The following is a 13,467-nucleotide window of genomic DNA, read 5'->3' as shown; positions in this document are numbered from 1 at the left end:
CAAAGTATTGTCCCTGTTTTGCTTTGTCATTATGGGGTATTGTGTAGATTGAGGTCAATAAAACGAATTTACTCCATTTTAGAATAAGGCTGTAATGTAACAATGTGGAAAAAGTCAAGGGGTCAGAATACTTTACGAATGCACTGTACATGTCACATTGTAATCAATTTTGACACTAGAATAAATGTTTTACTGAAATTGATGCTGCATAGGTTGTGTCCAAAACGCAAAGTTGCTTTTTAGGGGTAATCACTCTAAATCGAATTGACCCCAAACCTGCTACACATTGCCTTTTAATGTACTGGCTGTACTGTCCCTCTAGATCCTTCATCCATTACACTTTCCCACCCTCACATCTACTCATCACATAAACTCAACATCTTTATCTTCCAGTCCTCTGTGTAGTGGTTTTTAAATCAGCATTTTCTACTCTCTACAAGCTATGTAAAATATCCCAAAATGTTGACAGAAAACGTCTATTACATTGAGAGGTGAACTTGAAAATAAAACTCATAACCCGATAGTTTGGAGTAACTGTATGTTCCCCCCAGGCAACACACACACTGGGTAGAGAGCAAGGTGAGCAGCAGGGTCAGCCGCCATAAGGGTGCCTTGCTTGAGTAAATTCAAAGCTCAACAGGGTTTTACTGAAGAGTTTAATGAATTATACAAATATAACTTTTAAACAGAAAGAACAAATCTGTTGCTGAAGAAAAGGCACTTATTATGTTAAACAATCATCCAGACAGAACAAGCTCTGTTCCTCGACATATTCAAACTTAAAGAGGCCGTTGCTGAGTTTACATTACAGTCGGTAACCCCACACTGGTGTTGAACCAACAGCATCAAGACAGAAATATAATGTAGCAGTAGCATTATCGACTAATATTAAGACACTCTGAAGTCCTTCAGTGTCACTTTGGTTTAAATACAGCCTTGGATAACAGTTCAGTTCACTCTGTAGGAAACCAATAACTGACCAAAAGTATACCTGAATGCAGAAGAACATAACATTTTGTTTGACATTTTCTTACAAATATTTATAGGGGAAAGTAAGGAAAGAAACTGATGGGACATTTCTGGATGAGTAGGTTACTGACAGAAGAGCCGTTTTGGGGACAAGGCTGTTACAACACAGCCACTTTTCCCTTTCAAAGAAACAGGCAGTAAGGCCTCAGGTGACAACGAGGCAGTTCAAATGAAAATGAGTGAAATAACATTGAGATGAAGCACAGCACTTGATCCATTGGTGGCAGAGGTATAGCCTGGTCCCAGATCTGTTTGTACTGTTACCAACTCCATTGCTCAATGTAAAGCAAATGAGGGACAATGAGTTTTGCACAAACTGACAGACTCTGCTAGCCTGAGTGCCAAACCATGCTAAGATCTTCCATTAATATTAGTTGTTACTCTTGATCAAAGAGGTATTGCTACAATTCTTCCAGCATAGAACTTTATAGATCAACCATTGCATTAAAAAGGGGATAAATGGGGTGGGGGGTTAAAAAAACTAACTTTATTCAAATAATTAAATAGGCACATAATTTCAAACAATAACAATTGGATACAATTACAATAATTACAAGAGCCAGGAACCAAATTACAGGATTTAAAGCAGGGGTGTTAAACATACGGCTGGATGGGGGGGGATCCAGCAAACTCCATATACTTTATAATGACAAACACCAAATCAAAACTGTAAAGATTAAATGGACCTACATTTATACAGTTTCTTGACAGTGTTCAGCTCACCAATAAATCACCAAAATGAAAGCTAGACAGTCAGGGAGCATCGAAAATGCCAAAAGCAAATTTTGACGGTGAGGAAATATAACCGATTCTCAGTGCGGCCCTCCGGACCTCATTAAAGATCGAATGCGGCCCCCGGGAAAAAAATAGTTTGACACCCATGACCTAAAGCGTCGTCTCTCACAACCTTGCCCTGGAAACCCCGAAGCGGATACAGCCGCTGTGACACCTTCAGACCTCCGGGGGGCGACAGACGCATATGGCTGTGAATCAGGTGGCGTTCCACGTTATACTCCTAGAACGCACGGCAGATTATCAGGGCTTGTATAAATAAAGCTTTTCAGGGTAGGAGTGCTGATCTAGGAGCGGGTCCCCCGTCCTGCGCAACTTCTCCCACATTAGGACTCCTACTCTGTGACGCTTTATAAATATGGGCACAGATCTCACAACGCCTGGAGAAGTGATTCACCGGGTCACATGCTAGGGATTGGGCCCCGGGCGAAGACTTTCATCTCGTCATAAAAGGCACAATAAGAGTGTGTGTGTGCATATTTACATATATCATTACAGAGAAGGCAAGTGTGGTTCAATGGATTTTTGTGCTGGTTGATTATCTTTGTTCAAGGTGTGCGTGTGAGTATGTATTGTATATTTAAACACTAGTCTGTACATGTGTGCACATGCAAGCTGAGGCAGAGAGTCAAAGTGGATGCTGAAGGGAGAGCAGGTAGGTCTACTTGATGAGCTTGTTAGCTCGCTGGTTGGCTTCGTCGATACGCGCTTTGTTCATGTCCGCCTGAGAGAGAGAGAGAGAGAGACAGTACAGACACCAGGTGAGAGGTGGATGAACACGTCTACATTTCCATCACTTAGTGCAACAGTAGCACTTCCTTGACAGTGGAGGCCAACGTTAGGCAGCCTCATGGTACACTAGAGAAATATACAACAGACTTGACTACGGTATCTGAGGTGTAGGAAGGTGAAAGACTAAACTGTATTTTTTTTTTATTACAAATAATCTCTTCACACTTAAATGACTGAAGTTTGCATTGATCTAACATGGCAAACTTTTGCTCACAAAGACCTCCAGAGCATACTGGTGACATCCATGGCTGCGTTTATACAGGCAGCCCGGTTCGGTGTTTTGTCCAATCACAGATTTTATTCAGAGCTGATCAGATTTGTCCAAAGACCAATTAGTGAGAGAAAAAAAAAATAGCCCATAGAAAGAGAGCCTCGCAGTATAATAAAGGCGTAAGGAGTGAGGCAGTGTATGGATTGGATAACACAGCCCAGCTATGATGACAACCCACCTTATCTGTGATGCGGTCGATATGTTTGTTCTGCTTGTCTATCTCAGAGCCCATGTCCATGGCCATGTTCTTCAGGTTGCCTATGATGCTGCCCACCTGGTCCAGATTCTCCTCCATCTCATCCTCCCGAGCATCGTTGGTTATCCTGGGGGAGAGAAAGGGACACGTTACATAAATATCTACTAATCTCATACGCATTTTCATGAGACTTCTTGCTCTTGCTTGATGGCCCTAAACCCTTCGGTTTTACCAGATCTGAAGGGTCTAGATAAGTAAAATCAATGTAGCGATGGACCTTCCACCATATTGCCGGCCACCTTACAGATCTGCAAACATTGAAAGGGCAAAGGAAGCAAGAGTGACTTGGGACCGGCTAATAAATTCTAACTAGGTGTGTATTATATGGTTGACTGGCTTCACTCACCTCTTGACGTAAGGTCCCCCCATGGACTGCTGCTGGTTGGCCTGTCCATTACGGATCCCTGCCGGTTGAGTGGACACCACAGAGCTGTCCACTCCCTCTCCTCCACCTGCACTGCCACCATCACCAATTCCCCAGGTACGCTTGTACTTAGAGTCATGCTCTATGGACGTTACCCTGATGGACAAGATCAATAAAAGTCATTCAGTCCGCCAATCAAAATCAGGGGACAACTTCAGGAGAAGATAGATTAAAACATGCTAGGAAACAGAGCGATCACTACAGAAGGTACAGTACAGTAAGTTACAATGACTCATTTCCAGCGTAGCAGACAGAAGTGAGGTTAGGTAGCTGAAAGGTTAGGTTACAGTTTGCTACCTGTCACAGGGGCAGACACAGAGGCCACAGCACTTGGACAGGTCAGTCAGGTTCTTCTCAGCCTGTCTCATATCCTGGTTGATCTGGTCCATACCCTCCTCCGTACGCTTCAGTTGCTCTGTTACACAAACAGAACATCAAAAAGATCCAGCTCAGGGAAATGCAACATAAAAAACAAATGACTTAAAATGAAAACCTGGCTTGTTTTTTGTTGTTTTAAAAAAAAAAATGGTTTTGATGACCAATGACAGTGTCTTCACTAGGGCGATTCCACAACAGGAAGGCCCAGAAATATATTTGGTATCTTAGATTGCACTGGCAATTCTCACGTAGAGACTTTGGGGAGGAAGGATGTTTGATATGCTTTTTACAAATCACGATGAAAGTAGACATTTTAGGCCCTTTTTAAAACAACTCATTATAGTGTGCCCTAAAATATGGAGAATTGTCTAGATTTAGAAATACACAATCAATTTATTCAACATGACCATCTCAAAAAGTACCCTTTTTGATTTAGTAAATGTTTCGACATATTTTAGACAGTATCAGGGGTCGGAAACAAGCGGCCCACGGGGCAAAACCTGCCCGAAAGGGATGTTTTGTTTTTAGATAAAATCATTTAAAAAAAGACTAGAATCACCAGGTAAATTAGTTTCGAAAATGTTCCCAAGTATTCCCAAAAATAAAGTTATGTTTGTATCTAAATGGAATCAAGGTATGAAATTGTTATTTTTAAAATACAATTTCTTATTGGGCTTAGTTGTGGTCAATTTACAGTGCACAAATAATTATATTTATGTTAAAGTCTAATTAAATTCTCTCTCCCTGTAAATTCAATTTAATTCAAATTCCAGGTTCGTCTCAATTCCAATTGTAGGTACATTCCAGTAATTCAATATTATCCCCAACAATACCCAATTAGAATTCAATTCCCTCAGGCGTATCATGTCACTATTCAGACAGCATAGCTACAGAGGGTATCAGAAGCATTCCGCCACCCCTGGGATTTGTTCACATTCTGTTGCGTTACAAAGTGGGATTAAAATTCATTTCATTGTGATTTTTTGTTGTTTGTTGTCATTGATCGACACAATACCTAAAATGGAAGAAGAAAAAAAGTAATTACAGCTGTGAGTCTTAGGTAACGAAGAGCTTTGCACACCTGGATGGTGTAATATTTGCCCATTATTCTTTTAAAATAAGGGAGGCTTCACTTGGCTGGTTCTCGAACACGTGCAGATCAAACGCACCGCTGGAACGCCGAGGAAGGCGTTTACATGTCCTGATAAACGTGAAAGATGGCGCAGAAAACCAGGTGTTTTAACCGACGTACGCTTCCTTCGATCTTGACCGTACGCCGATTAAGGTAGGCAGAGTAAGGCGTTTGCACGACTGTTGCATAATCTGCCTACTGCCATAAGCAGTTTAATATCGAATTATTAGTGTGCATGTAAACATACTCGAGGTGTTGGGGGTCTTGCCATAGATTTAAGCATTTACCAAGTGATGTGTTGTGTTTGATGTTTTATTATTAGTCGTATGTACAGAATGCACATGGTATTCACCGGCCAATAAAATGCTTACTCGCAGGTTCCTTCTTGACAATAAGAAATAAAAGATAAAGACAAACAAAGTTAAATGGCTCAGTAGAATTGAATAAACATTTTAGCATAAGTATAATACAAAAAGGAACAATTTATAGTACAATATTGAAACATGTATCGGGGGGGGTTTAGGCCAAACATTGTATTCCTTTGTGGTGTTTTTATGCAGTATTACTGTAGTGCCTTTGTTGCATACAGGATCCATGTTTTGGAATATCTTCTGTATACTTTAATTCTTCTTTTCACATTTAGGTCATTGTTCTGGAGTAAGTACAATTGTGTTGCTCCATTCTCAGTTGTTTTCTCCCTTCATAGCCATTGAAGCCCGCAGCTGCTTTAAAAATGGCCAAAGGCCTCATGGTGACGCCACTTGAGCAGTTTCCTTCCTGTTCTGCAGCTCAGTTCAGAAAGACTATCTTTGATGTGTCTGGGTGGTTTAATACATCATCCAATTATTCACTTGACCATGCTCAAATAGATATTCAATATCAGATTTGATTTATCGTTACCCTTCTACCAATCACTCCCCGATCTTTGTAGTTGAGTCTGTGCTTAAAATGCAATACTTGACTGAGGGCCCTTACACATGTATGGGGTACAGAGGAAGGGTTAATGTAATTTATGTGATATGTAAAGCCAGATTTTACTCCGTAACTATTTTACCCGTGCCTTAATAAAAGGGGTGAACACTTCCACAACAGCTATATGTTGTTTTTTTGAGTATTTTGAATAGATCAATGACAAGAAATCAGAACTAAATCCATTTCAATTCCACTGGCATGCATTTATTAGAATTGTTTTGATCAAAGTGGGGTGGGTACTTATGATACCCACTGTATACTGGAAATATAGAAATACAAGTTGAAATGATTTATAACAAATCCTGTAGCCAATGTTTGATACTATGTGCATTAATTCCATTTACTGGAAAATGTAAAAACACTGAATTCAAATTAAACAAAATGTTTTACAATTCCAATTTAAAAAGTCAGTCTAATACCAATTCCAGAATTTGAAGATTGTTGAAATTTGAATTCAGTTTTACATAAAATAATTTAAAATTAAACTGGAATTATTTGACCCCCAACCCTGATGTATAGGTCTAAAATGGCCCAAAATAGTTTGTGATATAAATGTAAAAAGAATATTTAAAAATCCTTCCTCCCAGTGAAATTTCTACCTGAGATGCAACTTTTACAGGAAGAACCACTGTCATACCGCAGCACACCTTTGCGGGCTGCCGCAATATTCTATGGGCATATTATTTAATTGTCAGCCATTGTTGCGATTAATGCAAGTTTGACCACCAGAGGGCATCTGATATTTGATAGTCTTCAATATTGTCTGTACTAGAGAATTTAAAACCTTAGTATATGGGATTGATTTGAAGAAGTGTAGCTTAATATTCTAGTGTTTCTACAAAACAACAAAACCCTCATGGGTTGAAGCAGTGGCGCAGGGTACCGTACTAAACCACACATTACCTCTAAATCCCACAGCATAATCTCAAAACTTTTAGTTGAGCAACCACTGTAACAAAAATATTTTTTGGGGCCTTCCTGGCGTGGAATCACCCTCTAACAAAAGATGGTGTTCCAGAGCTGGTACTTGGAAGTGAACCATATGTCTCTGACTCACCCCCCTGTTGGTCCAGCATTTCAATGGTATTGACACCAGTCTGCCTGCTCTGTGGACACAAGACAAGACCACAGTTCAGCACCACATCAGGAACTCAAAGACCACAGTTTAGATAATTTAAGGGCAATAATCTTTCTCACCTCCTCAGCCATCTGTAGCATCCGCCTGGTGCTCTCCAAGGACTGGGGGAGGACAATAGAGGAACAAAGCAGTAATGTTACAAGTAGTACATACAATATTCAGAAAGTATTCAGACCGCTTCCCTTTTTCCATGTTACAGCCTTATTCTAAAATGGATTAAATCAATCTACACACAGTACTCCATAATGACACAGCGAAAAGAGTGACATTTTTTGCAAATGTATTACAAATAAACAGAAATACCTCATATTTACATAAGTATCCAGACCCTTTGCTATGAGACTCGAAATTGAGCTCAGCTGCATCCTGTTTCCATTGATCATCCTCAAGATGTTTCTACAACTTGATTGGAGTCCACCTGTGGTAAATTCAATTGATTGGACATGATTCGGAAAGGCACACACACACACACACTTGTCTTTATAATGGTCCCACACTTGACAGTAAAAGCCAAGCCAAGAGGTCGAAGGAATTGTCCGTAGAGCTCCGAGACAGGATTGTGTCGAGGCACAGACCCGGGGAAGGGTACCAACAAATGTCTGCAGCATTGAAGGTCCCCAAAAACAGTGGCCGTTATCATTCATAAAATGGAAGCAGTTTGGAACCACCAAAACTCTTCCTAGAGCTGGCTGCTCGGCCAAATTGAACAATCGAGGGAGAAGAGTCTTGGTCAGGGAGGTAACCAAGATGGTTGTCCTTCTGGAAGGTTCTTCAGTCTTTGCAGCACTCTACCAAATCAGGCCTTTATGGTAGAGCGGCCAGACGGAAGTCACTTCTCAGTAAAAAGCATGACAGGCAAACCATGAGAAACAAGATTAAATCTTTGGACTGAATGCCAAGCGTCACGCCTGGAGGAAACCTGGCACCATCCCTACAGTGAAGCATGGTGGTGGCAGCATAATGCTGTGGGGATGTTTTTCAACGGCAGGGACTGGGAGACCATTCAGGATCGAGGGAAAGATGAACAGAGCAAAGTAGAGAGAGATTCTTGATGAAAACCTGCTCCAGAGAGCCCAGGACCTCAGACTGGTGGCAAAGGTTCACCCTCCAACAGGACAGCGACCTTTAGCACACAGCTAAGACAACGCAGGAGCGGCTTTGGGACAAGTCTCTGAATGTCCATGAGTGGCCCAGCCTGAGCTGAATATAACTGTGCAGCAACGCTCCCCACCCAACCTGACAGAGCTTGAGAGGATCTGCAGAGAAGAATGGGAGAAACTCCTCATATACAGGTGTGCCAAGAATGTAGTGTCATACCCAAGAAGACTTGAGGCTGTTATTACTGCCAAAGGTGCTTCAACAAAGTACGGAGTAAAGGGTCTGAATACTTATGTAAATGTGATATTTCATAATTTTTCTATACATTTGCAAACATCTCTAAAAACCTGTTTTGGCTTTGTGATTTTGGAGTATTGTGTGTAGGTTAAAACGACTTAATCCATTTTAGAATAAGGCTGTAATGTAACAAGATTGTGGGAAAAGTCGATGGGTCTGAATTCCTTCCGAATGCATGAACATGACAGCTGGACTGACAGAAGTCAGTGTCTTTTAGGGGTACAGGCAATCATGAGCAGATGCTCAAGGTCTAGGAAACACAAAGGCTAGGTTCTATTGGTCTAAAATACAACAATGGCCTCATTTTAAAATCAGTTAGGCGAGGAAGAGACACGGTATTTCCCCGTGACGAGCCCAGTTTACTGTGCCTGGTCAGACGAGGTAGAATAATTCAAATCAGGCAGGAACCCTCTCCCTCCCAGCAGCTCATCAATACACAAAACAGCAGCAGCAGCAGGTGACATGGCGTAATGATGGAATGCAGTCAGGTGAGACAGAGGACCTAATGATAACAACAAGAGAGGCAGGACAGGACTGAGTGTGAAAGACTGAAAGGTGTAGCCTACAGCAGAGGAGCACTAGGAGGTAGAGCTAGGAGAAAGGATGACTCAGGGTATGACGACTTCAGCAGTATGAGCGGCTACACCATGCCACCTCACTAAAATGGCTTAAGCTAACAGAGTTGAAAATTATTCACCTCTGACACATTTCTAAGCTTACCTTTTGTCCGAACCACTCAAAGCTGTGTGCGTGTGTGTGTGTATGTGTGTGGGGTACAGTAAGAGGTTACTGTGACAGTTTACCCCAAGCCATGTTGTCCTAAACCCAGCACATAGGTATCAGTCTGTCAGTCAGGCAGCAAGGAGAGAGAGAGAGAGAGAGAGAGAGAAAGACGGAGAGAGAAATTCAGGTTGGTAAGACGAGATAAAGATTAGAATCAAAATGTCAGAGGACCACACTATTTAGTATAGTGTTAAAAGAACAGTTTTACTAACCTGGACCTGAATAACTTTGCTTAGATCAGTGTTTTCCACTAGCGCCGGCTGTCGGCTACACAGCCAGTTACACAATCATTTTCAGTCCCACAAACTAACTAGACTACTTTTTGTTTACAATTTGCAAGTCATAGAAAAAGCATGGCCGAGCCCTCTCCCACTAGAATGAACGATATGCATCTTCGAGCAATCTAGAATCTAAGTGAGCGTGTTTCATATGCAGCCACAAAGTGCTGGCGCATAGGCTTACTGTGCTATGATTGACAAACAGCAAGCTTGACTAGTTTATAAATGGTGTCGTACTGACTGAATAAAGCCGATCTCATATCCTTCCCATTCAGAAATCATATAAAATGGACAAAACTGGTGTTGTCCCGATGCGTTACAAGTAAACTAAAGATTCTGTTTGTATTTTCAACATGGAAGTCCCATCAGGACTTGTCAGACAGTGACGTTTAAAGTGAGAGAGACTCGACAGTAGCCTACCGAATCGGTAAGAGAGCCGTATATTTAGCACCATAATTTGCACTGGTAGGCTTTTTGGTGATTATCTGCAGATAAATTATGAAAACATTTGATACAGATGTTATTCGCGCAGTGAGGAGGATTCACCTAGGCCAATAGAGAGAAAATATGGTCCAAAATATGATCAAAGAAAACAGATTGAATTGTTTTAAAAGCCCATGATACTTGTATGGTATTTTCAAAGATATTATGGGTCTACTATTGACAATGGAGTCGTCAATTGCGGCTTTCTGTGGAGCAAAGCCATTGATTAGCACCCGCTTCATTCTTCAATCATACCTGTATTACAGATAGCTGAGAAAATGCCTCTTAAAAGGAAGCTTGAAGCTTGTGGAAGTTGGCAGACTCTTACAGGATTCTTTAAGAATAATCCGTGGGTCAGTATGTCATTTTAATGAATGACATACTGCAATTCACAAAGAGGTGCAAACACTTGGTTGACGGCGGTCAAACCATTTAGACATTCTCCAAGCTCTGATGCTGCGGATGGTCATTAGTAGCCTACCAAACTTGCTAACTGCCTGGTACTCAGCACTCCATTGTCCCACTAATCCCTCTGACATCAATGCAAATGTATTCAAACACTTAATGAGAGCCCATGTTTTGCAAAATGTCTATAGGCTATGCGGGAGAAAAACAGAGTGATGGCCGCTAATAGAAAGAGGAGGACCCCATGAGCTTTCTATAGGCTAGGCCTACTATATTTATTTCTCAACTTTCCTAATATTAAGCACATTGCTTATATTTACAACAGGAGTATAGCCTACCTGGCTGGCATTAAAATAAACCACGGGAAAACCATCCTCCATTCACTATTTAAGTGTATAGAAGACATGCGTTTTTCCCCACTGCCAGTTGAGACAGGTGCATGATAATGGTCCATTCTAAATCAAAACAAATTTCACACCTATATTATTTAGGTGTATGTGAAGATCAGATTAAATCAAGAATAGTCTGAAAGGGTGACAATATTAGCCTCTCACTTGTGAACGATGTCCAGATTGTGTGGCGTAAGGAAAGAAACAGCAACTTTCTCCAATCAGTCACTCACCTCATGTAGCCTAACCCATAGGCCTATATGTTTTGATAAGGTTTGTATCACAACTGGCCAAATAACATCGTTCAAGTTTGGGGAAGTTCATTTTCACCGTAAAAATGCACCTTTATAATAAAATAACTACATGTATAATCTCATTTGCAGTCACTTTTGAGAGTGTTTTTCAGCTAATTGATTGCATTTTGGAACATTCACACTTATAGCCTACTGCCGTGTGCGTATTGGTGAACTCATAATGTGAAAAAAAAATAGCCTAATAGTTCATATCAACATTTTAAGCTAAACGTTCTGATCCGTTGCGTCAGCCACATTGTTTAAATAAGTTGTTTTGATGCTAATGGTTTTATTAATTTGGGATCTTATCGCATCCCACAACTTTCCCAGACTATGTTTGGTTATTTATTTCTCCCACAGAATACAGTAGGTTAACTTTTGTACTATGGGGGATAGTAGATTGACATAGGCTACTTATTTTGCTCTTTGTTAGGTCTACTCATCTTGTTGGCTGATGAAAAGTGCATGTGGACAGTTCTTCCAATATCTTCAACATGCACCTTTTTGATACATTTTTATTTTGGGGTGTCTTTAATTCAAGTGTGCATGGTCTAGCAAAAGGCTGCTGTTAAGCTGAGTTGAAGCCACATGTGATGGTTGAGTTTGCAAAACAGATACCCACTGGATTAATGAAAAACAATCCTGATATCATTCTGCCAGGTCAACATAGGCTACTTTGTAGCTACGTGGACTGTCAAGTCATGACACGGCCTGAGAGAAGAGGACGCGCAAGAGAGATAGAAAGCAGTTGCTTTGCGAGGCATCTCTAGCTGAAAATAAATCAACTAAGTGATTAATGGTTGGTATTTAGCAGTCATAAAAGTATGCCATATGCCCTTTGAACTACTGAAATTGTGATTTTGTCAGACAGCAGCTCTCTAGAGATGAGATGATGCCTTGGAATAAAATAATGTAAAATTAAACAAATAATTTAGACAAATATTCTATTAAAGTAATGTGAATAAATGATGGTTAATAAGTGATGAGCAGTAAATGGGCAGTCACTACCATTATGGGACTTTTATTAACTTATTTTATTCTGTTTTTCAGAATTCAACCCACATAATACATAGTGCAATTAATGTAAAAAATAATAGAAACCGAAATTGAAAACCGTGATTAGTTTTTAATAATCGAACTTACCTCAAAAAAGCACTAAATCGCTCAGCACTACCATTTTCATTAGCATCATCGCTAACAGATACACAAAGTGGTAGCCGCGCACACCACACACAAGGACATTCTCGTTGCCTCTTCAGAAGGCTGCAGGAAATATGAATCATGGACGCATTCTGTTCATGTCTAATGATAAACTTGGGACAAATTAATTAACGTAATACATTTAGTTGATTCCCTACTAAGGTCAATCATTTTTAAAATTTTAAGTAGCCTAGTTAAATTGAAGTGGAAAATGTATGCTAATTGTAAACACCTACTACCCCCATTCCCAGCATTGCTATGGTGTCCCCATGGAAACGAAAGGCAGCTGTACCTCATCGGTCACTTGGTTGGCCCTCATGGTGATCTCTTCCACTGACATGTCTGCCATTTTGCTGCTGTCAAAGTTGGAGGTTCCTCCTGTCACACCAAGCTCTACACTCTGAGGCCTGGGAGAGAGAGAGAGAGGGAGGGATGGAAGGAGTGTGGGAAAGGACAGGGAGTGGAGAGGGAGAGCGAGTTGGAAAAAGATGGGGGGGCATAAGGTTGTATCAGAATCACAGATATACATTTTAAAAAATTGTCTGAAAAGGTCCCATTTAAGTTTGCGGACAGAAATGGCATACTATGGAACTACATAAAAAAACGTTTTTTGACTTAGGCCTACATAAAGGGAAATTATGCAAAACATTAAACAAATTGGATTATTTTCCTGCCAGCCCAATGTTGGAATGTGGAAAAGGAAACAGCAGCAGGCGGGTGGGTTCCTTGTCAGTGACATTAGGGCCTGGTGTTGTTAAGCAGAAAGCATGCTGACAATGAGGAGGCTGGTGATAAGGAGCGCTTGATAGGGAAATGAGGATCATGCGTTTGGCACCACAGTCAGGAACACAATTAGCACTGGATGTCACACTTGGTGTTGACAAGCTGCACTGGATTCTCCACTGGGTTATGACAGAGATAGACGGTTTTAGTCACATGTTTTAGTGCCCGTGTGTTCCAATATTTAAACTAGCATAGATATTGGAACAGAGCCAGGGTGTTTAATGGCTCACATGACATCACTATTCCTGTGGACTGCATTTGAGAAAAGCAGCAG

At 40.8% G+C, this 13,467-nt stretch overlaps 1 protein-coding gene across 4 annotated transcripts in view; it reads right to left on the bottom strand.

Moving 5' to 3' along the window:
* Positions 1-642: 642 nt before the first annotated feature.
* The window catches only part of LOC118362882 (synaptosomal-associated protein 23-like), a 40,778-nt gene continuing 27,953 nt past the window's right edge, over positions 643-13,467 (bottom strand). For all 4 annotated transcript variants that reach the window (XM_035743589.2, XM_052486568.1, XM_035743588.2 and 1 more), the window contains exons 2-8: positions 12,703-12,817; positions 7,244-7,285; positions 7,104-7,152; positions 3,862-3,979; positions 3,487-3,660; positions 3,063-3,207; positions 643-2,545 (exon numbers count right to left, since the gene is read on the bottom strand). In XM_035743589.2, coding sequence (XP_035599482.1) covers positions 2,483-2,545; positions 3,063-3,207; positions 3,487-3,660; positions 3,862-3,979; positions 7,104-7,152; positions 7,244-7,285; positions 12,703-12,759 — 648 coding nt within the window. In that variant the 5' untranslated portion in view covers positions 12,760-12,817 and the 3' untranslated portion in view covers positions 643-2,482. The remainder of the gene's footprint in view (positions 2,546-3,062; positions 3,208-3,486; positions 3,661-3,861; positions 3,980-7,103; positions 7,153-7,243; positions 7,286-12,702; positions 12,818-13,467) is intronic.

The sequence above is a fragment of the Oncorhynchus keta genome, chromosome 29 (assembly GCF_023373465.1).
Source record: "Oncorhynchus keta strain PuntledgeMale-10-30-2019 chromosome 29, Oket_V2, whole genome shotgun sequence".
In the NCBI taxonomy this organism is placed as follows: domain Eukaryota; kingdom Metazoa; phylum Chordata; class Actinopteri; order Salmoniformes; family Salmonidae; genus Oncorhynchus; species Oncorhynchus keta.
Note: the sequence above shows the minus strand (reverse complement) of the source record. Positions and strands in the feature narration are given on the sequence as shown.